This window comes from Pimephales promelas, chromosome 22 (assembly GCF_988280905.1).
Source record: "Pimephales promelas chromosome 22, fPimPro1.hap1.1, whole genome shotgun sequence".
Classification (NCBI taxonomy): Eukaryota; Metazoa; Chordata; class Actinopteri; order Cypriniformes; family Leuciscidae; genus Pimephales; species Pimephales promelas.
Genome location: NC_142790.1, coordinates 22,560,947 through 22,585,329, shown reverse-complemented (window position 1 = coordinate 22,585,329; position 24,383 = coordinate 22,560,947). Strand labels below are relative to the sequence as shown.

The 24,383-nt window shown below is 36.4% G+C and overlaps 1 protein-coding gene across 1 annotated transcript; it reads left to right on the top strand.

The window, feature by feature from the left end:
• The first annotated feature begins 1,156 nt into the window (after window positions 1–1,156).
• Window positions 1,157–22,370, top strand: stag1b (STAG1 cohesin complex component b). The gene is made up of 34 exons (XM_039684860.2): window positions 1,157–1,325; window positions 9,852–9,990; window positions 10,080–10,197; window positions 10,296–10,433; window positions 10,529–10,625; window positions 11,397–11,473; window positions 11,564–11,768; window positions 12,127–12,278; window positions 12,363–12,436; window positions 12,556–12,679; window positions 12,781–12,879; window positions 12,976–13,055; window positions 13,380–13,487; window positions 13,570–13,684; window positions 14,594–14,711; window positions 14,799–14,902; window positions 14,974–15,066; window positions 16,072–16,161; window positions 16,238–16,441; window positions 16,540–16,610; window positions 16,694–16,781; window positions 17,558–17,638; window positions 17,743–17,835; window positions 17,949–18,123; window positions 18,638–18,777; window positions 18,863–18,964; window positions 19,057–19,205; window positions 19,351–19,479; window positions 19,829–20,037; window positions 20,189–20,363; window positions 20,554–20,667; window positions 20,841–20,955; window positions 21,100–21,180; window positions 21,334–22,370. Exons 2-34 carry the CDS (start codon window positions 9,962–9,964, stop codon window positions 21,355–21,357), a joined length of 3,771 nt encoding a protein of 1,256 aa, XP_039540794.1. The 5' UTR covers window positions 1,157–1,325; window positions 9,852–9,961; the 3' UTR covers window positions 21,358–22,370.
• The last annotated feature ends 2,013 nt before the right edge of the window (window positions 22,371–24,383 follow it).

The window sequence follows — 24,383 nt, the reverse complement described above, 5'->3', positions numbered from 1 at the left end:
GTTGTTTTATTTTATTTACCTTTTTATCATTGCTTTCCCCTCTTGTCAATGATTACAACAGCCCATGTTGGGTCATGACCACTGATCTAATAAAAAACGATATATGTGTAAATGTGTTTACATTTATTAGAAGGTGTTGGTGCTTTTGTAAAGATGGCAGACTTGTAGCACTACATATGCTTCTCTGAAAAGGAATGTAACCAATCAGGATCTTCACTGAACACCATGTGACTCATATGTGTTTGAGTGGACGGTCTGGCCTGTATTGAAAGGTTCTGTGCTTCCGTTTCATCTGAAAGACTTTTCGGTTGGTTGAGAGAGACTACGGATACTGATGTTGAACAAAAAGGATTTCTGATCTCTTAAAGCTGGTTGCCTTATTATCTTATGTATTTATTAAGTATATGAATTAAGTATTTATTAACAATTACATCTGTTTTTACAACCTTAGCACCATCCTAGATATGTTGTGCAGTTTGAGGGTCAAATGTTCCTTAGCTAATATGGAGTTGTTTATTTAAATAAATAAATTCAATGAAAGTATTTGACATAAATGGAAGAAAATTTTTCCTGTGCCCTTAATAAAGTATAAAAAAATACTCAAGCGGAAATTATTTTTAAATTGTTACCATTTTAATTTTTCCTTTAAAAGATTTTTTTTGTGTGTATGTAACCATATAAAGGCTATTTTAAAGTAAATTTGTTATGATCTTAAACCTTCTACAAGAAAAATAATTTCCAAAGGTGTTACTATGCAATGCATTTTAATAAAATAAAAATATTCGTAATTCAATTTTAATTCAATATTTTCAACCATATGATGTAAAATATAGATATTTATATTTTTAAAATGTACATAATAGAAAATAACTCAAGAAAAGGGTACATGCCAAAGAGAAGAAAATTATGGGGGGAAAAAACAAAAGTGAAGTTACTGTATTTTTTATTGATGTGATTAGACACATGCCTGTGGTAACATATAGTCATGAGTCATATAGTCAAAAGGCCATGCGTGAAATGGATCATCTGCAATCTCAACACAGTGAAACTTTATCTCTTTTATCTCTTCCAAATACGTCTTTTATTATTTTTGCTTTGTGTAAAAATATCCTCTGTCCACCAGGAGGCGACCTCAGATCAGACTCCCATCGCGCCATTTCGTTGCGGTAAAAGCCGCCAGATGGCAGTTTAGGATTGCTTCTCTCAGGAAAGGCGCGGTTCTGCTTCAGGTCTAATTTACAATATAAAAACATAAACTATTTGGTCAATTAATCGCGCCAATTATTACTGACGCGTGTCCCGGAGGACCCCTTTTAGCGGTTGAGGTGAGTTTGTACTAGTTTTGCAACAACTGAATCTGAATCTTTCCGTGGGCTGCGCGCTCACTGCGTAAATCGAGCTTGCATTAAAGATGGAGGACATGCAAGAGGGAGTGTGTGTGTGTGCGTGCGCGCGTGTGTATGTGTGTATATTATGTGTGTGCGTGTAGGGGGGATGGGATCAATTCTCGAAGGACAGTGTGTGCGTGTGTGTGCATGCCCCCTGTCCTTGGTGACACTGTCTTCACTTTCACTCATGGCTATATTATCGTAATAAGCTGAAGCGCGTGTGATTTGGTGTGTTATTGTAGGAACCAGTGTGACATTATGTCTTCCTGCCGCCATGAACGTCAGTCAAGCGCGCGAGACTCTCAACTGCTGTTGTTCTCTGGTGCGCTCGTGCTGGTCGCTGCTAGTTTGAATGTAATGTCTGATTTGTGTACTTGCTTCTAAGTTTGTCCAGGTTCATTCACTTCCTGGAGTTGTCACGAAAAACATGCTCTAATTTGCGTACTTTAAGGGATGGAGATTTGTGTTGGTTAAGTAATTTGGGCCAGTAAAGATAAACAGTGCAACTTTTGACCGAGACGTACATAACTAGTTCGTTGAGTAACGTTAACTTAATGTAAAACATCTGAGAGGAAAAATTGTGTGTAGTGCTACTTACGTATGCTAAATCATTCACAGTTCAGTTATTTGTTGTTTACTTTTTGTCTTAAAACATTGATGTCTAGATTTAGCTTGTAGTTAATTCATGAAGGCTTTTTTTTAGACACTAACGTTACTTCCATAGTCAGGTTAGTTGGTCACACTTTACAATAAGGTTTCAGTAGTTAACATTAGTTAATGTACTACCTAACGTGAACTAACCACGAGCTATACATTTGTTACTGTTTTTGTTAATCTTTTGATAACGTTAGTTAATATCAAATACAGAAATTCATTGTTCATGTTACTTCAGTGCATTGATTTTAATAATGTATTAGGAAATGTTGAAACGCACATTAACAAAGATTAATCAATTCTGAAATGTGGTTCATTACTTGTTATCCTTATTGTAAAGTGTTATCGGCTAGTTTAAGGACTATAGCTGGTATTTGATTATTTATCTGAGTAATAAAATATTTCCCAGGCACAATATTTTATTTATATTTATTCTGACAAAACAAAATGGGGAGAGAGAGAGAGAGGCAATGGTTATGTTTAATTCTTGAACAACTTAAATATGCTTACTGACCACTTTGGAAACTTATTGAGTCATTAATCTAGCTCCGTTCCACGCTTGTAAAATATAATATAACTTTTCAAAACAGCTGTGCTAACTAGGTTGTCACAGATGTGAATTAATTCCATTTAGACTGAATGAACACTTATTGACATCAATCATGTGAGAGCTCTTATTTGCCCATCCGACAGTTTTCTATTTATGTTCCCATGAGCTTAGTGTGAACACAGGTTGTTTTTGATTGTTCTGCTTTTTAAGGTGAGATGTTGGCAGGTGTCTGTTTATCTCACAGTGCCACTGAGTAAGCACTGAATAAGCATTATCCAAATGTTGTTTGTGCAGTTTCTGAGTCTTGATTCAGCACTGAACCATGATAGTGCTACACTTTGTTGCTTTTTGAGGAAATATGGTTGCATCAAAAACTATTAAGAGAAGAAGATTACATTTTGGGGTCAAAATCTAAATCTAGACTTCTAGATCAAATCTACTTCTAAATCCAACAATATCCTTATAAATTCAATACATATTGCAGATTGCATCTATATGGATATTATTGCATTTAGAAGTGCATTATGCACACATCATATGTAATGCACAAGATGTCTTGTGAAGTTGGTTTACATTCAGTATTCCACCCACAAAATATAAAATGCTTTATATTTTTTTCCCAATCAGGGACTTTTAAATTTATGTTTTCCATCTTAACAAATCAAATACCCATGGGTTGTATTTGCTGATTTGTGACCGAATGAATTTGTTCCTGGTTCACTAATCTGTCTAAATGATGCATTTGTGAATTAATCTGATTTTGAATGTGCAGTTTTTTCCAAGCGCTTTCCAAGTTTTGGGAAATATATTGGTCAAAGTGCAAGAAATCTATCATTAGTCTAGTCATCATTTGCCTTTGCTTTGAGCATAATATGTTTCTATTTACTTGTATTAATTGGCAGGTGTGAGGAATAGTACATTACTATTTTTGCAAGATAAAGTTCCAAAAGTTGCCAGAAAGCTACAAGCCTTTTGATTTGAGACTGTTGTGGTAAAGGGTTTCATGCGATTGAAGATTGAAAAAACCCAAATTGAAATAAAAGGGTTTGCACAAATTAGTGTTTGATATGTAACGTGTAAAACCATTGCGCTACAGGTGTATCTTCTAATATTGTGCTAAATTCTGAATGTTTTAGTCCAATCAACCTCAGAGGGTTAACTTCTTATTTGTATAGATATTATTGGATTTAGAAGTAACAGTGTTTCTGTTTGCACTGTTGCCAGGAACCTGATGGCTTTTTAAATGCATCAAATGAAGGCTGTGGTTTGTAATTCTATCTATACATCTTGGCGTAGACAAGGAAGACTTTGTGTTAAGTGTAAAGTGCTTGATTTCCCAATAGACTAAGATTTATCCCTGGAGGATTTATTATAGACTTAAAAAAAAAAACTTAATCCCAGCTTCAAGTGTATCTTATAGCTATCTTCTTTCAAACCCATTTCTTGGCAGGCTTTAGCTCAAATGTGCTGATTTCATTATCTCTCACCTTTATAGTCTCAACTGTAAGGCAGATATCCCATATTAAGGACCACAGCAATTGCCGTCCTTGGCTTTGTCCCTCTGGAGAACCACATGCTCTCCTTAGTCGATTTTACAAGCATAGCTATCACCTTTCTGATTTAGTCATGCGTCTATTTGCATTATTTAGTGTTTGTCTGTATATAGGTGTGTGTTATGCTAAGATAAAAAATAGCTCTTATTGTTTCTATACCAGTGAATATTTCAATGATTGTCATCAGCTTTGTTTCAGAAGTGAACCATCTGGAAACAGATGTTGATTGGATTTAATGGTGCCCGGATAGTCAATGTTAAACTAGTGTGACTTCACCTTTCTTTTGTAGTGTTATGCCCTCTCCTGAGTACGGGTGTTTTGAGCAATTTAGATGCGTGACATGTATTCCAGGAGGCCGTTGTTGCCATGGAAACACCCTCACTGTCGGTCATATGCTCTTATCTTGGCATTTTATTGGCTGTGTTATGAAGATCAATGAAGGTTGCTTTAAGAGATGAGAACAATCGCATCACCTGTGGGATGAATGAATAGTTTAAATTACAGAAGTGGATGAAGACTCACTATGTGAATGGGCTTTTAATGTTTGTACGTTTATCCCTATCTGAAGGATTTCTCACGTATGAGGTTGAAAGGGTCTTTTCTTTAATTTTCCGATGCACATGTATATTCATGGCGAGTTTATATGCGTATTAAATATCCATCTGTTTAAATAGTAAACCTGCTTACACTATAAACCTGGATGGAATAATTTAGCAATCTCATTAAGAAAACATTGGTTTGACTGTATTTATTTTAGTATAATAAGGAGTTTGCAATGCATTTTAGAATTGACTGCATGCATGCAAACTCATTAAAAAAGGATAGTTTGCCTGAAACATTCTGTAATCATTTATTCACTCATATGTCCAACCCTATGTCTTTTTTTCTTTCTTCTGTGGAACACAAAAGAAAATATTTTTTTGAGAAATTCATGCTGGTTTGGAACAAAATAAGGGTGAAAAATGAAAAAAAAAAAACCTTTGACACCTTTTAACCCTGAAACTGAGAAAAAAAGTTTAATGATTGGTTGGATATCATATTCATAATCCGTTTTATCTGAGCTTTGTCAAGCCAAAGCTATCACAGAAAGATCACAGTCTAAAATGCTGGATTTCACCCGCCACTGTAAAAAAAAAAAAAAAAAACATTTTCAAGATTTGTTATCACAACATTTCATCTTTTGTCAAATCAACTTAAATAATTTATTTAGTTCAGATAACTTATTATTTTGAGTTTCTGATGATTAAATCAATCTCCTTCATTGTATTAACTCACTTTTTCCAGTTCAATCAACTTAAAATTTTAAGGTAACCAGGTTACTTAATTTTTAAAGTTAAACCAGCAATATTTTTTTTACACTGTACATTTTGTTTATTTACCAATAGCATAATTATTACGCTGTATTGCCATTTATACACTTTTATCTCTCTTTTTTGTATTTAGTTACAATAGCACTGTAATTTGTATAGTTGAATAATTTCCTACACTTTCTAATTGGCTATTAGTACTTTTTCCACATTTTCTTTGCTTATTTGGAGGTTAAAAAATGTAGAATGGGTTTAAGTAGAAACTTAAAGTACTGTGCTCATGTTGGTATCCAAAATATGTAATAAATAAACATTCAAGAGGAAGGATATGTTTAAAAGTTGAGTAACAGCTGTTCAAATTCTATGTAATTCTGTGGGCACCAGTTCTATGTATAGACCTGGTTAATTTAAGATATTTCAGTGTTAAAACTGAGCAATGAGCAAATTTAGAAGCATTAGTGTTGGAGGTTAAACAAATGATGTTATATTATCTCGCTAAAGGCAGAATTCCACATTGACAAGCCACATATAGTTACATCATTTAGAAAGTCAGTGTGTGTAATGCCAGTCGTTGCGGCCCACTCGCTTGAAAAGACCTTATTACGCTGATGTCTTAAGACGGATTTTGATCTATAAAACATTGAGTTTTCTTTCAAACCTGAGATGGAACGAGACAAAGCGAGAGCGAGTGCTGCTTTTCTCACAGACTCTCGGGGCAATTGTGAAGCTATTTTGAGTGTTTCACAGATCATTAGAGACTGCTGTCTGTCCAGCACAAGTGTTTATGAGATGAGCAGATGATGGGATATATAAATCCAATCTCATTTACTCTAGATAAACAATTCTCACTTCTAATCCAGTGCACAAATGAGCTAAGATATCTTTGTGTATACTAAGATCTATACACAAAGATGTGATCTCTAAAGGCTGAGTTTGGCACTTTTTAAAAAAAAAAATTTGACAGCAGAATAAATAATTACTGTGGAAAGAGGGAAATGTGCACGTAAGGTTTTCTAGAAATGTGAGCAAGTTTCTGTGATTGTGGTTAGGAAATGGGCACATTCATGAATTTTGCACATACTTAAATGCAAAGCTAATTACTGTACATTTTAGCACTGAGAATCAAACCTACAACCTTTGTTGATTGTGCTATGATTTAGTGGAGCTACAGAAACTAATTATAATCCTCTAATTAACATTTTTTAATTTTATAACCAATGTAAAGTGTAACTATTTTTGTACATTTTTACTGTAACCAATGCATTCAACCCTGTTCTGAGGAGAATTTGACTTGCACCCACACAACAATATCTTTTATTTTTGTGTTGATTAATTAGTTATGGAAAGTAAATCTGTGCAACTGCTTATTGCGCCTTGTTATTGGTAATTGTGTACTGTAAGATAGTTATGCTTGGGAAAGCATTGTTTTCTGTGGAGTGGTTGTTGGTTAAGATATGTATATATAAAAGTCATTATGTAATCCATAACCCTTCAAATCTAGACATCAGACATCAATGGGCAGTTTGGTCTGATGTAAACCAAACTGAAGCATACTGAGATTCAGAGTGTCTTTTCCACATTTAACCCCATTACTGATTCAACTAAAAGCCCAGAGTTATTTAAAAGAAATCTGTTGTGCACAAACATGATAATAGCTGGTTATCATCATCGGATGCAGAGAAAAGAATATAATTGGTCTGATTTAAAAGCATTTCACACGGCCAGTGCCAAGAATAGCCTCATTTCACTGTCATCATACAGTGCGACGCATTTAATAGTATGTCCCCAGACTCTAATGAATCTGTGCTGCTTGCTCTACCAGCTCGATGAGAAGCTGCAGGCCCATTAGCACATTCACTGAGCCATTGAGTTACTTTCTGGGGCGGTCTTGTGCTATGTCATTATTTGCCACATCTACACTTCTTTTTTTAATTTGACCTCAATGTGAGAACCATTTACTCTTGTCTTGACCCCTCGTGATCTCTTCCTTTAGTTTTGAACAGTAATACAATGCATGTTTCACTCCGGTAAATGTTAAAATCATTTCTCCACTCTTAAAAGTAGGCTTAATTCTTTCCCTCAGAAATTAATAGTATGTTTGACACTTGCGATGATTCGCATTCATAGGAGATTAAGTAGCCTAATACTGTTTTATTTAACATCCAGTGTATCGCTTAAAGGGATACTCCATTTTTTTTTTTTTTTTTTTGGAAATAGGTTCATTTTACCTCTCCCCCAGAGTTAAACAGTTGGGTTTTACCATTTTCGAATGTATTCAGCTGATTTTTTTGATATTTCGAAGAATATCAGGAACCAGACAGTTTCTGGTCTCATTGACTTCCATAGTATATTTTTTTCCTACTATGGAAGTCAATGAGACCAGAACTGTCTGCTTACTGATATTCTTCGAAATATCAGAAAATCGGCTGAATGGATTTGAAAACGGTAAAACTGTTTCAAATCCATTCGAAAGTGGTAAAATGAGCCTATTTCCAAAAAAAGTGGAGTATCCCTTTAATGGGAGTAGGCATTTTAAGTCGCATGCTGTTGGACACTTGCAGGTGGAATAAATTAAACTTTTCTCACTGAATGAATAGAGTGTTTATATCTGTAACTGAAACTGTTGCCATTGTAACTGCCACTGGTTGTGACAATTAACGTGAGTGAGGCATTATATGGTTTGGAGACTATAATGACAATAAAATGGGATTTAAACATTTAACCCGCTTTGAATGTTTCTGTCTTTATTCAGTAGACAGGAACTGTACTTGCATGAATGGAGTTAGCTACCTGGGGGTATTTCCAAGATGGCTGCCAAGTGACTGACTTGCCTTAAAAGGACGTTTGAGGTTTGGGTGGGGCTTCCTGTTTGATAATTCAATGGCATTGGCATGTTTAGAAAAACCTTTGTGGAAATCAGTCATCTTTCTGCAATCATTTTTAGTTCTAAAATCATGCTAAAAAAAAAATCCACACTGTGGCTGCCCCTTTAAATACCACAAGATTAGCTGCAGATTGGCTGCTCATAGTGGAAGTAGAGCGTAATTTCTCATAAATGATTTTGTACTACCATGAGCCATTGAAGGTGTGCTGCTGAATCGTCCTCCATTGTATATTGCTGACATTGACATTCATATTCTTGAATTCCCAAAAGGATTCAGCTCTCTTCACTGTCGACAGCCTCCAGTGCTGAGGTGTAAATTAGATTTTCTTTCCTGTGCTGTACCTTCGGTACATAGCCTAACACAACTAATCAGAGAGAAACAGCTCGTATGCCTGATATTTGTGCCTGAATAGCGTTATTTAATCAGTATTTGTATGTCTTATGTGTCTGCTCCCCAACTCTGGTGTGATTAGGTAACGGTCAGCTGTTAAACTCTTTTTCTGGCGCAGACGCCCAGAGTTTAGGCCTGGACCATATTTACTGAGATATCCAAATCTGAATGGGGGAGGGGAGCATTACAGATGCAGAGTAAGGGGTTTTATTTTCTCCTTATGTCCACGTAGAATACCATCTGACGGCAGTTCTGTCTTGAAAAGCCTGTATGAAGGGTGCATTCCTGTTGAACTTCATCCATATGTCTGTTTCACGGTTGCATACAGTGATTTCAAGCGGTTTGAATCCTCAGTATTCACAGAAACATCTATTACTACGGTGTGGAAAGTCTCCTCTGGGGGTGGGGAGCCATCTTGTGTTGGTTAAGATCAAATCATTCGTGAAGATGCATCCAAGTGCACTGTCTAAATCAGCCAGGGATGGAAATATTCACTTTTCATATTATCTAATGACACGAATAAAGTGATCTAATTTAGATATGTGTACGTCCAATCTCCACTTGATCTAAATGTGTTTAGCCTTCCTGTCTGCCTCAGTTTCTGCTGTTTCCACAGCAACAGGGAAAAGTCATGCTTGGGATGCCCCCTAATGGCAGTGTTTATTTTGTCTAATGTAATGTAATGTTATATTTTTGCCTCAGGTGTAAGTGATTAAGACAAATGTAATTTTGCTGTAATAAGTGGTTATTCTGATTGCATTTTGAGTTGTTGCATTTATTTGTGATCCTGATCCTGGAGTTTAGTTTTATTGAAAAATCATGGGTGGTGCTGTCCCTAGTGGCTGTGTTATGTTATTAATTTAATTGAAATGGTTTCAAATGGCAGTTAATTTAGCTTTATTTTTATTTTTATATATAGAGATCTCTTTTTTAACTTATTTTAAAATAAAAAAATGTATTTTTATGTTCAATTATTTACTGAGAAATTACTGAATAAAATCGCCTCAATTATGTCATATTGTGCACACTTTACAGCTCAATCAGTGTTATGCTACACATTATTATAAGCACATAATTATGCTTCATATCATCCTCATATGATTCTGTTTGCTCTTAATTCTCAGGTTATGTGTTTTGAAGCCTTCTAGGCCTGAAGTAAAGAAGTGCAAACACATCCACGGCATCACTGGGTGATTCCTTTCTAGATTCCCCTGGTTTTGTCAGAAGACCCAACATGATCAACTCAGAATTTCCTGTGTTACAGTAAGTAAAACACTTTAAATAATTGGCAATTGGGAAGTAATATGCATTCGCATACAAGTGTTAATAAACATTTGCGATACTCTGTGCAGGGACTCGTCAAATGACGGGCAAGGCGACACCGTGAGTCTGAGCATGAGCGTAAGTGAGCTGGATGACCCCGGAGAGGGAAAAGGCAAGAAAAAGAGAGGCAGGCCTGGAAAACAAGGAGTAAGACCATCACTGCAGAGCTGACCAACTGACTGCATTCATTTGAACCCTAAATTCATTCTGTCAATCACTTTTTCTGATCTGTCTTTTTTTGCCAGGTGGCCAATAAGAAGGCGCGGAGATCTCCGGTTGATAAAGTAGGGAGGAGGCCGAACGGAGTGGCCCATCAGAATGGAGAGGGGGCAGACCCCAGCACTCTGTTTGAGGTGGTCAAACAAGGCAAAAGTGCCATGCAGGTAAAACACAACATGTCAAGTGTCTTTCTATCGTTTTTTTGTCTATTTGAGGTGTAATTGTGCTAAATGACTGTTGTTTCTTTTTGCAATTCCAGTCTGTCATTGATGACTGGATTGAATCTTACAAGCAAGACCGAGACCTTGCACTCCTAGATCTAATCAACTTCTTCATTCAGTGTTCTGGCTGTAAAGGTAAAGTTTGTATTTTACATCTCAATACAGTTCCAAAAGAATACCACTCTCCCTAGTATGATTGTCAAAATATGACTGCAATTTAAAATAACTTTCTATTTTAATATATTTTAAACATGTAATATATTCCTGTTATGGCAAGTCAGATTTTTCAGCATCATTACTCCAGTCTTCAGTGTCACATGATCCTTCAGAAGTCATTCTAATATGCTGATATGGTGATCGATGTTGACTGAAAACTGGTGTACATGCTTTATTTTTTTGTGGAAACCATGATACTTTTCAGGATTTATTTTTCCGGTTGCACTTTATTTTAAGGTGATGTAGTTACATTGTAATTACTCAAATAAGTATTGGGTAAAATTAATTAACTACATTTACTTACTACTAGAGTAATGTTAGGCTTTGGTTTTGGGTTGGTTACTTGTAATTGTGCAAAATTATATATATATATATATATATAATTAAAGTTATTACTATAGTGTATATATATATATATATATATATATATAATTAAAGTTATTACTATAGTATATATATATATATATATATATATATATATATATATATATAGTAGTAGTAGTGTGTGACTACATCACCTTAAAATAAAGTGTTACTTTTTTTCAGTCACTTTTGATTAAATTGATGCATCCTTGCTGAATAAAAATCATAAATGACCCCAAACTTATGAACGGTTGTGTATATATCTTTTTTCTGATATTTCACAAATATCAAACTGGACCGATGTGATGTATTCATGTGATTTCACAGGCACTGTAAGGATTGAGATGTTTAGGAACATGCAGAATGCTGAAATTATCAGGAAAATGACAGAGGAGTTTGATGAGGTTTGATGTCACATTTGACTTTCTTTTTTTTTTCTCTCTCCATCTGAATTCTTAAAAATGTTAATAAATTTCTCTGATTGTCAAATCCAGGACAGCGGCGACTACCCTCTCACAATGGCAGGACCGCAGTGGAAGAAATTCCGATATAACTTTTGCGAGTTCATCATGGTTCTGATCCGTCAGTGCCAGTACAGCATCATCTACGATGAATACATGATGGACACGGTCATTTCTCTGCTCACTGGACTCTCAGACTCACAGGTCCGAGCCTTCAGACACACCAGCACGCTGGCAGGTCAGTCCCTCAACTTTGACCTTCAAGATTTATATACAATATATGAAGAGTTCAGATGCAAAAGCCTCTAAGTGCCATTTGAAATTTTCTTCTAAAATGATCATTTTTATCAAGCTTGTATATTTAAGTTCAGTAATTTCACTTAAATGGCAATGAAGATTACCTATTAATTGTCATGTAAGTGAAATTACTGAACTTAAATATACAAGTTTGATAAAAATGGTCATTTTAGAAGAAAATTTCAAATGGCATTTAGAGGCTTTTGCATCTGAACTCTTCATATACTGATATCAGCATCCAGATATAGCCACATATTAGGATAGTTAATTTTTGTCATGTTTCTTGTTTTCTACTGCAGCAATGAAACTGATGACAGCACTGGTAAATGTTGCTCTGAACCTGAGCATCAATCAGGACAACACACAGAGGCAGTATGAGGCTGAACGGAATAAGGTTGCAGGGAAAAGAGCCAACGAGAAGCTGGAACTGCTGCTGGAGAAGAGGAAAGAGGTGCGATTGTTTCCTTTTCTTCCCAATTTTGTTGTACTATCTCATGAATTTGTTTTTCAGTGTGTTTTCTTGTTCATCTTGTAGCTCCAAGAAAATCAAGATGAGATTGAGAACATGATGAACTCAATCTTCAAGGGTATTTTTGTTCACCGTTACAGGTTAGTAGCTGGTTAACCCATTTGTGATGCTTTGTTAGTCAAAGCATAGTCTGAATGAAATCGGAATCAAATACTATTGTGACTGGAAATTCATGTTGTGTTATCTTGCTTTCTTTCAGGGATGCCATTGCAGAGATTAGAGCAATTTGCATAGAGGAGATTGGAGTTTGGATGAAGTTATACAGTGATGCTTTTCTCAATGACAGTTACTTAAAGTATGTGGGCTGGACGCTACATGACAGAGTAAGTGTTTATAGATTCCCATCTCTCATAATTATCACATGCATCAAAAATATATTGGTGTTATTCTAGATTTAAATAATTGTGTAAAATGTCATTTACAGCAAGGTGAAGTTCGACTCAAATGTCTAAAGGCCCTTCAGACCCTCTACACCAACAGAGAGCTTTTCCCCAAGCTTGAGCTCTTCACCAATCGATTTAAGGTAACACGTGTGAATACTTATTAAAATATTTAAAATGTGCCTGATTGCTGTGGACATCAGTTTAGAAACATTATGATGTCACTTCCTTCCTCTCAGGACCGTATTGTATCTATGACGCTGGATAAAGAGTATGATGTGGCAGTAGAGGCCATAAGACTGGTCACTTTGATACTACAGTAAGTATTTTCTACATAATCCAAGTTTGTTTGACTCTATGGCTTTGTTAAATATATTAGAATTCATTTATATAGAATATAAGACTTATTTATTTTTAATAATATGGCAGCATTTATACACATTTTAAACAATAGAATGCTACATTGTGGTGTTGGGTACAGAACATTTTGCCAAATGAAGGTATTTCCATAAGGAAAATATAATACTTTATGTTGTAAGAAAAGTTCCTAACATAATCTTTTTCGTCTTTCAAATAAGATCTCTCTTGTATGACTTTGTCTGCCATCTCTCATCTCTCTCATTCATCTTTTTTTGTCCTGTAGCGGTAGTGAGGATGCTCTGTCTAACGAAGACTGTGAGAATGTCTACCATCTAGTGTATTCGGCTCATCGGCCCGTTGCTGTGGCTGCTGGAGAGTTCCTCCACAGAAAGTGAGATGAATGAACATGTCTGTTTCAAACATGATCACAGCAGGCCAAATGTTTTAATCATGTGTTTGTTGTCTGGCTGCAGGTTGTTCAGCAGGCATGACCCTCAGGCTGAGGAGGCTTTGGCAAAGAGACGAGGTCGAAACAGCCCCAATGGGAACCTTATAAGAATGCTGGTGCTTTTCTTCCTTGAGAGCGAAGTGAGTTTTATATGCAGAGCTCAGCCTGTATTCACTCATATATATAATTTTTTTTGCTCATCCCCTCACTTACAATTGAATTTCCTTAAGGCCAATACACACTGAACCAACAGATGGCAATGTCGGAGAAGTGTGTTACCCCTTTTGGGCTTGTTTTTGCCTATTTAACATATTAAATCAGCGGTTAATTTTTTTTATTATATTAAATTCATACTGCTGTTATGACTTGCCTATAAACATTTTGTCTTTCAAACAACATCTGGAGTATTTCTAAACATTGATATGCCTATTTTAATAAACGTAATACATTTTAGAAAGTAGCTTTTTATGGACCACGGTGAACGATCATTTATTTTCACAACGCTAACCAATTTTTTTTGTCAATATTTATTATTGATTTTATTTTTTTCAACTTATATTTTTATTATGTTTATGTTCAGTTTTTAAGGTATTGTAATGGACAATGTAATGGACATTTATTTTGGTACTCTTTCCCAAATTAAAATATTTTTTGATGGCCATGTGTCTTGAATTTAAAGGGGATAGTTCATCCAAAAATAAAATTTGTCATAATTTTCTCACCGTCATGTTGTTCCAAACCTATATGAATTTCTTTCCTCTGCAGAAGATATTTTTAGAAAATGATCCCTTTATTTAAGAACATATATGTAATCGGTTCAGAATCTTGCTTATGTATCTTGCATTATTCATAATTAGACAACAATGAATTGTTTTGCCATAAAATCTTTGTATGACTGAATTTCATTGATAGCAGTTCTAAAATGGCAGTCCTGCCATTCAGCTTTCTGTCGGATGTGGCCAATTCAATTAAAAGGAAGCCATTTCTTAGTTTCACTGGTTACTAATTATTCATTTATCTAACCATCCTCCTGTCTTTTTGTGTGGCAGCTTCACGAGCATGCGGCATACTTGGTAGACAGTCTGTGGGACAGCTCACAGGATCTGCTGAAAGACTGGGACTGCATGGTGGAGCTCCTGCTGGAGGACCCTGTACCGGGGGAAGAGGGTACAGCAACTCGCATTCATTTTAATGAAACAAGCCTGTATCTCTATGTTGCCCATCAGTCCTTACTGATTGTGGATTTTGTTGTAGTGTTGGGAGACCGGCATGAGAGCGCACTGATCGAGCTCATGGTCTGCACCATCAGGCAGGCAGCCGAAGCTCATCCGCCTGTGGGCAGAGGAACAGGAAAGAGGGTAAGTTATCTTGGAATCAGTCTTTACAATTGACGCATTATAGAGTTTAAAGACTTTCTGTTGGCTTTCAGGTGCTCACTGCCAAGGAGAAGAAGATGCAGATTGATGATAAGAATCGACTCACTGAACACTTGATTGTTGCTCTTCCCATGCTACTTTCAAAGGTAAAGTACCAGGGTCCAGTATTGTCAAAGTCCAACATACAACTCTACATGCAAATCACAACCAAATTACACTAATTATAATCAACAAAGCTGTCTACTCTTCTGCTTTTTGGTGTGATGTGATTGCACACTAGGGTTGTAACGGTACATGTATTCGTACTGAACCGTTTCGGTTCGAGACGCATACAAACCGAACGATTCCTTGGACCATTTTTCCTGCTTTCCGCAACATCAAATGGCAAGCGTAATGAAAGTGTAATAAAACTGCGCTACTCATTATTTGCTCACGGATTGTTTATCAGTTCGAACCAGCAACATCTGTGCCGCGCGAGCCGATCTCCATCAAGCGACACTGTTACTTACTACACAGCGCTAAGAGATCCAGTAAAGAAAACATTTGAATTCGCCACTGAAGTAATAACATCGCTGCGAGAAGCATTCACATTTCTCCGTTATTAACCGTAGATTTCTATTATATCAAACGGCGCTGACGTGGAAACCAGGAGAAACATTGTGCCGTGAATGAACTAGTAATACTTTTACGTCCACAGACCAGCAACATTCACCATGGATTTATTATAGTAACACTAACTGGAACCAGTTTGCTTTCAAGTACTTCACACATCTTTTTCCAGCACTTCAAAACTCAAATATTATATAAATAAATATATATTTAAATGTTATTTTTAATGTGATGACCAAACCATTATTTGTTTAGGAAAACTCAGACTTATTTAAAAATATTTTTTCTTTATCGAAAACTTACCAAACCGTCACTTTAAAACCGAGGTACGTACCGAACCGTGATTTATGTGTACCGTTACACCCCTATTGCACACATTCAGTTGATGGATTTCCTCTATTTATTTTTGTTGTGTTGCAAAGCTGATCCAGTCACTTTTGCCATTGCGCTAAAACGATTTACATCATTTTATGCTAGCTTGTTGATGGCATAACGATTTTGAATCTAATTACTTTGAAATCTGCTTCACATTTGTTCTTTAGTACCAGACTGATTCTGAAAAGGTGGCGAACCTCCTTCAGATCCCTCAGTTCTTCGACCTTGAGGTCTACAGTTCAGGACGAATGGAAAAGGTCTGTTGGACAGGTGCATTGTGTTCCGGTTTAGTTGTTTTCTCATTTAACACTGTCTCTTCCTATCTGTGTTCAGCATCTGGATGCGCTGCTGAAGCAGATCCGGGTGGTGGTGGAGAAGCACACAGAGATGGATGTTCTGGAGGCGTGTAGCAAGACTTACAGCATCTTGTGCAGTGAAGAATACACCATCATGAACCGAGTAGACATCGCTCGCAGCCAACTCATCGACGAGCTCACGGACAGATTCTCTCACTCGGTGGAAGACCTGCTGCAGGAGGTGAAAGAGTGCTTTTCCTCATGTATGAACATTAGTGAATGGATTCTAAGCATTTGAAACTTAATTCCGGTTTTGCTTTTTTTATTTTTTTTTTCTAGGCCGACGAAGCTGACGACGATGACATTTATAATGTTCTTTCAACGCTAAAGAAGCTCACTGCTTTCCATAAGTAAGAGACCGATTTGCTCTTATTTTGTCTTTGTTTCGGAAAGTTTGTACACAGCACTTAGGTTTGTTTTATATGCTTTCCAGTGCACATGACCTTACAAAGTGGGACCTTTTCAAAAACTGCTATCGATTGTTGAAGATGGGGATCGAACAGGGCTCCATGCCAGAGCAGGTAAACAAACATGTTAACCATGAAAATGGATGGGAATCAATGGATCAGAAGTTCATAATTCAAATTTTCTTACTTGATAACATTGAATGAATTGACTTGACACAAAGACTTATAAAACAGTGACTAAATTGCAGAGACTGTTCAAAAGTGTAGAGGCCGGAAGCTATTGTGTTTGTCTTGTAAAGTAATTTCATAATGTTGCAAAACAATTTGGTTTCAAATAACTGTTCAATTTTCTATTCATCAAACAATCCTGAAGAAATGAATCACGGTTTCCACAATAATATTAAACGGCACAACTGTTTTCAACATTGATCATAATAATATTAATAATATCAATATCAAACAAATACATTCTTGAGCAGCAAATTTCTGAAGACTGGAGTAATGATGCAATTGCAATCACAGAAATAAATTACATTTTAAAGATGTATTCAAATAGAAAAGTTATTTTAAATGATGATATTAATATTTCACAATATTACTGTTTTGTTACTGTATTTTCATCTAATAAATGCAGCATTGATGATATGAGACTAATTTTTAAAAAAAATGTTAATAAAAAAAACCAAACTTTTAATTGATTGTGCATACCAAACCCCAAACCAAAATAAGTGCTTGCTTGGCAAACTTCAAAATTTCACAAATATGGATAACAAAGAAACATGTCATTACCTCACAATGTCTGATCTTGTAAAATATTTATTATGAAATAGCCCTTTGTAACCCAGTGCATTAAATGATGAATCTATGTTCCCTTGTGTTGTCTCGGGCAGATCGCTGTCCAGGCTCTGCAGTGCTCTCATTACTCCGTCCTGTGGCAGCTGGTGAAAATTACTGAAGGATTTCCATCAAAGGTGCAATAGACCCCATAATATGCAGTTGCCAAAAACTTTCCAAGTACATACGTAAAGTTAAATAGTACGTGAACATAAAAGTTCATATTTGTTTCCTGTTGCAGGATGATCTTGTGGCGTTAAGAAGAGTGGTGAAGTCTTTTCTAGCGGTTTGCCAACAGTGCCTGTCTAATGTGAACACTCCAGTCAAAGAGCAGGTGAGCAGAAACATTTCTGTAGAATTTTTGCTGGGGTTCAACTCTTAAATTACATCTCCTAAATGTTTCAACATTCACTATAATGAGTCATGTTGTCTGGTTTCTCTCCATAGGCCTTCATGTTGCTATGTGACCTGCTGATGATCTTCAGTCACCAATTGGTCAACGGCGGTCGAGACGCTCTCCAGCCATTGGTCTTTAATCCAGACAGCTCTCTGCAAAATGAACTGCTCAATTTTGTCCTGGATCACGTGTTTATCGACCAGGATGATGAAAATCAGAGCATGGGTGTGTGTCTGTCCCGATACACTTGGACATTATCTTGAGACTGAGACAAATTGATTAATCTATTTATAGATCACATATAAAAGTATGTTGACTCTTCTGAAAGGTGATTTCAGATGAAAATCATGATACTGCACAAAAAAAAAAACCCAAACCATTATATACACGTATTGACCCCAAACATTTGAACAGTAGTTATTATTGGGAGGACAAATAGATCTATTATTTTATTCAGCAAAATCGATTTAAAATGTTACAAGAGATTTCAAATAAATTTTGCTTTGGCATCACAGGATTAAATTACATTTTAAAATATATAAAAAATACTATTTTAAATTGTTATATTACTGTTTTTATTGTATTTCAGTTAATAAATGTAGCCTTGGTGTGCATACAAGAAGTTTCAAGAACAAAGTTTCAAAAATGTCTTTTGAATAGTATTGTAAATGCCATAACCTAAACTGTAATTTATAATTTAACTAATAATTTCAACTTCATGCTGGGCCGTTTCTTTCAGAGGGTGATGAAGAGGATGAAGCCAATAAGATCGAGGCTCTTCATAAGAGGAGGAATCTGTTGGCCGCCTTCTGCAAACTTATCATCTACGACATAGTGGACATGCCTGCTGCTGCTGACATCTTCAAACAATACATGAAGGTATGAAAAACTGACACATTTAAACCACATAGATCTGTATGGTTGAGAAGTGATTCAAATGACTTCTGTTGATTTTTTTTTTCAGTATTACAATGACTATGGGGATATCATCAAAGAAACCTTGAGTAAGGCCAGACAGATGGACAAGATCCAGTGCGCAAAGACCCTGATCCTCAGCTTGCAGCAGGTATGGGAGATCATTATCACAGTTGGTTATGAATGTTAAATCTCTTTCTTTCCTCAAAAATTTTTCAATTTGGACACACTTCCTGTTTGCAGCTCTTCAATGAGCTGATCCTGGACCAAGGACCCAACCTGGACCGAACGTCCTCACATGTCAGCGGCATTAAGGAACTAGCCCGTCGCTTTGCACTCACGTTTGGGCTGGACCAGATCAAAACCAGAGAGGCTGTGGCCACACTGCACAAGTAAGAAACTCTTCAGATCAGCTTTACACCATTTGTATCTAAAGAATGAGCTGAAACAGAACCAGCAGGACTATGTGTTTCTTTAATGACCTTCAGTTGCATTTGGCGAATATTTGCAAGAACTAATGTCTTATAACAACCTTAGGGATGGGATTGAATTCGCCTTCAAGGTCCCGAATCCAAAAGGACCAGAGTACCCACCACCAAACCTGGCCTTCCTGGAGGTTCTCTGTGAGTTCTCCTCCAAACTCCTACGACAAGACAAAAAGACTGTGTAAGTACAGAAAACACTTTGAATATTAAAGGGATAGTCCAACAAAAAATGACAATTGGCATCAATTACTCACCCTTATGACATTTATTCTAAATTATGGAAAATGTTGATAACCAAACGGTTCTGGTGTTCATTGACTTCCATTGTATTTTTTGTCCATACAATTGTAGCCAATGAGAATCCAAACTGTTTAGTTACCAACATTCTTCAAAATATCTTATGCTGTTTTCAATCTTTTAGAATAATGATAAAACCACCTAAACTGTGTCATCCATGTCCAGACTTTTAGTATTATATCTGTGCATCTGTTATCGTGTGTTTAATTGTGATAAATGTGTTCATGCCACAGTCATTCCTACCTGGAGAAGTTTATGACCGAGTATATGATGGAGAGAAGAGAGGACGTCTGGCTGCCTCTCATCGCGTACAGGAACTCCTTGCTGACAGGAGGAGATGATGACCGGTTGTCCGTCACCACCGGCACCAGTTCATCCAGCAAAGCCAGCACGGTCCGGAGCAAAAGGGGCCGACCGGCACAGCACAAAAAACGTCCGGACGGTAGGATAAAACCTTTAGCATTTCATACAAGACGATTAAGCAAGCAAATAAAGATCTCAAATTTGAATTATAACACATTCTGTTATTCCCTCGGCATCGTCTAATATGAATCTGATTGGTCATTAATGTCTTATTTTGTTTCATTTGACAGAGGAGAGTGTTGAGGGGTCGTGGGTGATTCGTAATGACAATCTCCAGACACCAGGGGGCCTCCATACCCCACAGCTCACATCAACTGTCCTGAGAGAAAACCCCAGACAGGCAGCAGATCACATCCCAGACCAAGACTCATCGGAACCAGGCTCAGAACCAGACTACATGCACAAGTATGGATTTTTCAGAGCTCTTTTCTTTTCTTTTTCACGTTAAAAGATGCCTAAAGATCATCTCCGTGTTTTATGTAGTTACATTATGGAAAAACATTTTGCGGAATGCACGGTTTTCTAATGCTATTTAAGCTCCTGCTGAAGCGATTTCTCACATTGCTCTTGCATCATTTTGTTCCATCACTTCCAGCCCTCAGATGCAGATGTCATGGTTGGATCAGCAGAAGATGGAGGAGGTGAACAGAAAAGAGAGAGGAGGCATGAACTACATGAAATCACGCACTGGTGGAGTGAGACAGCAGGTGTACGTACTCGCAATGACATTTCAGAAAGCTTTTGTGACCTTTCTGAGGAAAAAAAATGATGTGTATATTAGTGAAGTAAAGTTTAAATGCTTAACTGTAAGCTTAGTTTAAGAAATAGAAGACGTCTGATCACAAAAATAAGAGTTCCTTGAACTTGAGTCATTTTATTCAGGCGAGGCCTCATGGAAGATGACGCCGAGCCCATCTTCGAGGACGTGATGATGTCCTCGCGCGGTCAGCTAGAGGACATGAACGAGGAATTCGAGGATACCATGGTGATCGATCTGGTAAGAATTTACAGATGTGTTGCTGAGCTCCATTCTGAGTTCTTAAGTGTATTTGTAATGTGTCTGGAGACGTTTCATATTACGACATCTGTTAGATTAGATCTTTGGGGTGATTTTTGCTCTCTTGTTCGTTCTACATTTTAGCCGGCGTCGAGAAACCGCAGAGAAAGAGCTGAACTCAGACCGGACTTTTTTGACTCTACGGCCATTATGGAAGATGATTCTGTAAGTGTACCTCAGATATTGATGTGTAAAAAATGTCAACTTGTTTTGTTGGAGAACTAAATTAGGAGTGTCAGAGTGGCGTTTTAAGTTTTCTTCAGCTCATAGTGCTATTGAGAGGAAATTACTAATTGATTTATCGTCTTTTTCTAACAGGGATTCGGAATGCCGATGTTTTGAGAATGATTTCAGCCTCTGTGGGTGATCACAACCAGCAACCAACAAGAAACACATCTTAAACGTTTATATTGTTTTTTTAATAGCAGTTTCACACAACTGTACGCAAGCATGCGAGCTTCCTCTCTTAGTTTTGTGGTTGGCCATAATCCCATTGTGAGCCTTTCCTGTCAGTCAGCATTTCCTCAGTTCATAAGGACCAAGCGAGCCTGTAAAGGCTGTTATCTGAGGGTCTTACAATGGTGTTACGATCACAGCAACATCTCAGCAGTATCAGTTCCTATTTTTCATATCATCCATTGATTTCTTAGAGGAAATGTGGTTTAATCGGACAGACGTTTTGTTACTCCACTGCTTTCTAGCTATTTTAAGACTATCGCCTGTTCATGTTCTGGTTTTGTTCAGGGTGAAATTTAGACAGGAACATGTTAAGGTCGTGATCATTTTCTTTTCAAGTCTGTCCAGAAGTATTATTGGCCTTAAAAATGTATTATTGCTTGAATTTGGTGTTAGATTACATGATTTTACCAGATTAATAATAGAAAAGCCCACGTTTCTTTTACAATTAAAAAGGTTCAAATATATGAGGATATTTGAGGAGGAAGTACAGCGAAGTATTCATTACTTCAGACACTGGTAATGTGTTTTATACAAACCTTTTGTTGAAGAACTTGTTTCTTCCATGTTTACCTCCTCTGTTTAGAGTCTGCTCAGTGATTTACCTTTTTTACTGTGCGTTTGTGGAAACATTGTAGCTTTCACACAATACTGTATTGCTGTGAACATTTATTGATCGTTTATTGGGCTTTTAGGTCCATCTGAATATCCACAGAGCGGGTTTTGATAAGACCTGTGTGGTATTGATGAGTGATGTCAGAACCATTGTTTAGACCGGTGCTTTTAGATACAGACTCCGATCAAACAGTGGTATTGTCATTTATTTTAACCTTTTCACTGTTAAAACTTTGCTTTTTTTAAAAAAAACAAACATGTTTAAATAAAAGTATTTAAAAGTAGTCAAGTACTTTCATAAGTATTTTGTGAAACCTACCAAATTCTTTTCTAATACTCATTAATTGTTTGTTCATACAAGATTTTTTTTTTAATTTTACTACATGAAAATAACATTCTCTTCTTGCTCCTCAAAATATGTAGACAAGTTTTAGAGACACAGTAAGAGAACAGTAAGGATTGTATCAACAAACATCGGTTTTATTGGGTAACTGGCTTCCAGCCAACATAATTAAACTGAGGCAGTTTCAAGATGGAGATATAACCGGTGCTACACAACATTTTATTTAACTCGTTTTTGAAAAATGGATATGGCCCCCAGAATATTTTTATTCTATGAATATCTGAACATGCGATATATAAAAAGAAAGAACAGACCCTCTGCTTTTAAACAAACAAAAAATTCTAGCTTCATACGTTTTTTTTTTTTTTTTTTTTAAATCAAAACTTGAAAGTGGGTGAGCTTTGTAAAAAATACATTTTGAGCAAAAAGCTGAGAAAATTGCGTTTTTGTCCAAGACCGATCTGGATCGGATTCAGAACAATGGTCAAAACATAGCTGGAGTAGGTCGAGTCCATCAACCCCCCTAAGCTTCACAGTAGCTCGTCCTGGGTCAACATTTCATTTGATAACGTTAGGTGCTTTTGATTTATATGCTCATTTATGTTGATGATCACGTTATTTTACAAATGAATACTACTTACATAGGCCAAAAATAAGCAGAAACAAGCGATAGCATTTGTTTTGATCAGGAGATTCGGTACTCTTTCAGAAGATGTGTAATTGCGCCCCCTACCATATAACAGTGAAAACATGGAAAGCCGGAAATATCCGTCAATGGTGGTGAAGCGTTGTCTCATACATGACAGAAAATTTCACCAATGCTGGGGAAAGAGTTAATAAAGATGCACTTTTTTTTTTTTTTTTTCAGAACTACAAAAGTTATATAATGAGTGAGTACATCATGAATCCCATCTTCCAAACCGTGTTTTTGTCTTATGACTCACTACGGTACGCATATATTAAGTGTTAATATTCAGACTATTTTAGAACAAGCGGGACACCAACCACTGCAGAGTATCCCCAGCTACAGTGTTCTTCCGAAAAACGCATGCAGTTTTGTTAAACCACTAAAGCGCCAAATGTTAAACCTTTAAAGGTTGGGTAGGTAATTTTGAAAGCATAAGATCCCACCCTCACTTCAGAGTGTTCTCCAAAGCCACGCCTCCTCCAAAACACATGAACGCACAGGTCGCTTTTCATAATTGGCAATGTTAAATTAATTTGTCTCAATGCACATAACATTATAATAATGTTGCTCGGAAGATAAATTGTTCAATTTTAACCTTAGAGACCTTTGATTCTCAGTACTTCCATGTGTGTGTGTGTTCACCAAAGCCATAATAAGCTTGAACATTGTGGGAGACCAAGGTTAAAACTGTCTCTAAATGACGGTTTATGAGGTATGGCGTTAAACGCTGTATAAGCTGTTGTTTTGGTTCAGGAGGAAGTTTAAAAGGTGTCTCTTGTTCTTTTGCGGCACTCTATGATTGTGATGATGTGTAATGTCTGTGCAGCTAGGGTGCTCGGAGGAATAGAAATACATACATTGACAGGCAAGTAGGATAACGTATTATTGTATTCAGACCAGATGCAATGATTGGACGAACATTTTTTAGTCCTGAGATTTCCACAGATGATATAGGTACTCAAATATATTTAGACAATTTCTATGATTGATTGCTATCAGGGTGTGAAGGTTTTCAACCAGAACAACAAAGTAAAGAAATTAAAAATATATTCTTATTGTTGTTTCTAATAATTAATATTATATATAAATGTATTTTAAAGTTTAGTTAAAATAGTCGAATGCCATTGTAATACATTTGTAATAATCTTTTGAACCTGATTAGATAAGCAGTGACGTGCCTTTTAATATTTAATTATGTTAAAGCTTTACTGTAATTACAATTCAGAGAGAAAGTGGATAAAATAATTGACTTGTGTGTGTTTCAGG

What these genes read in the sequence shown, in the direction of transcription:
- stag1b (XM_039684860.2), top strand. Translation starts at nt 9,962, where the DNA reads ATGATCAACTCAGAATTTCCTGTGTTACA. An exon ending in CTGGTCACTTTGATACTACA is followed by an intron (nt 13,056 to 13,379) that starts GTAAGTATTTTC and finishes TTTGTCCTGTAG; the next exon opens with CGGTAGTGAGGATGCTCTGT. An exon ending in AAGCTCACTGCTTTCCATAA is followed by an intron (nt 16,611 to 16,693) that starts GTAAGAGACCGA and finishes TATGCTTTCCAG; the next exon opens with TGCACATGACCTTACAAAGT.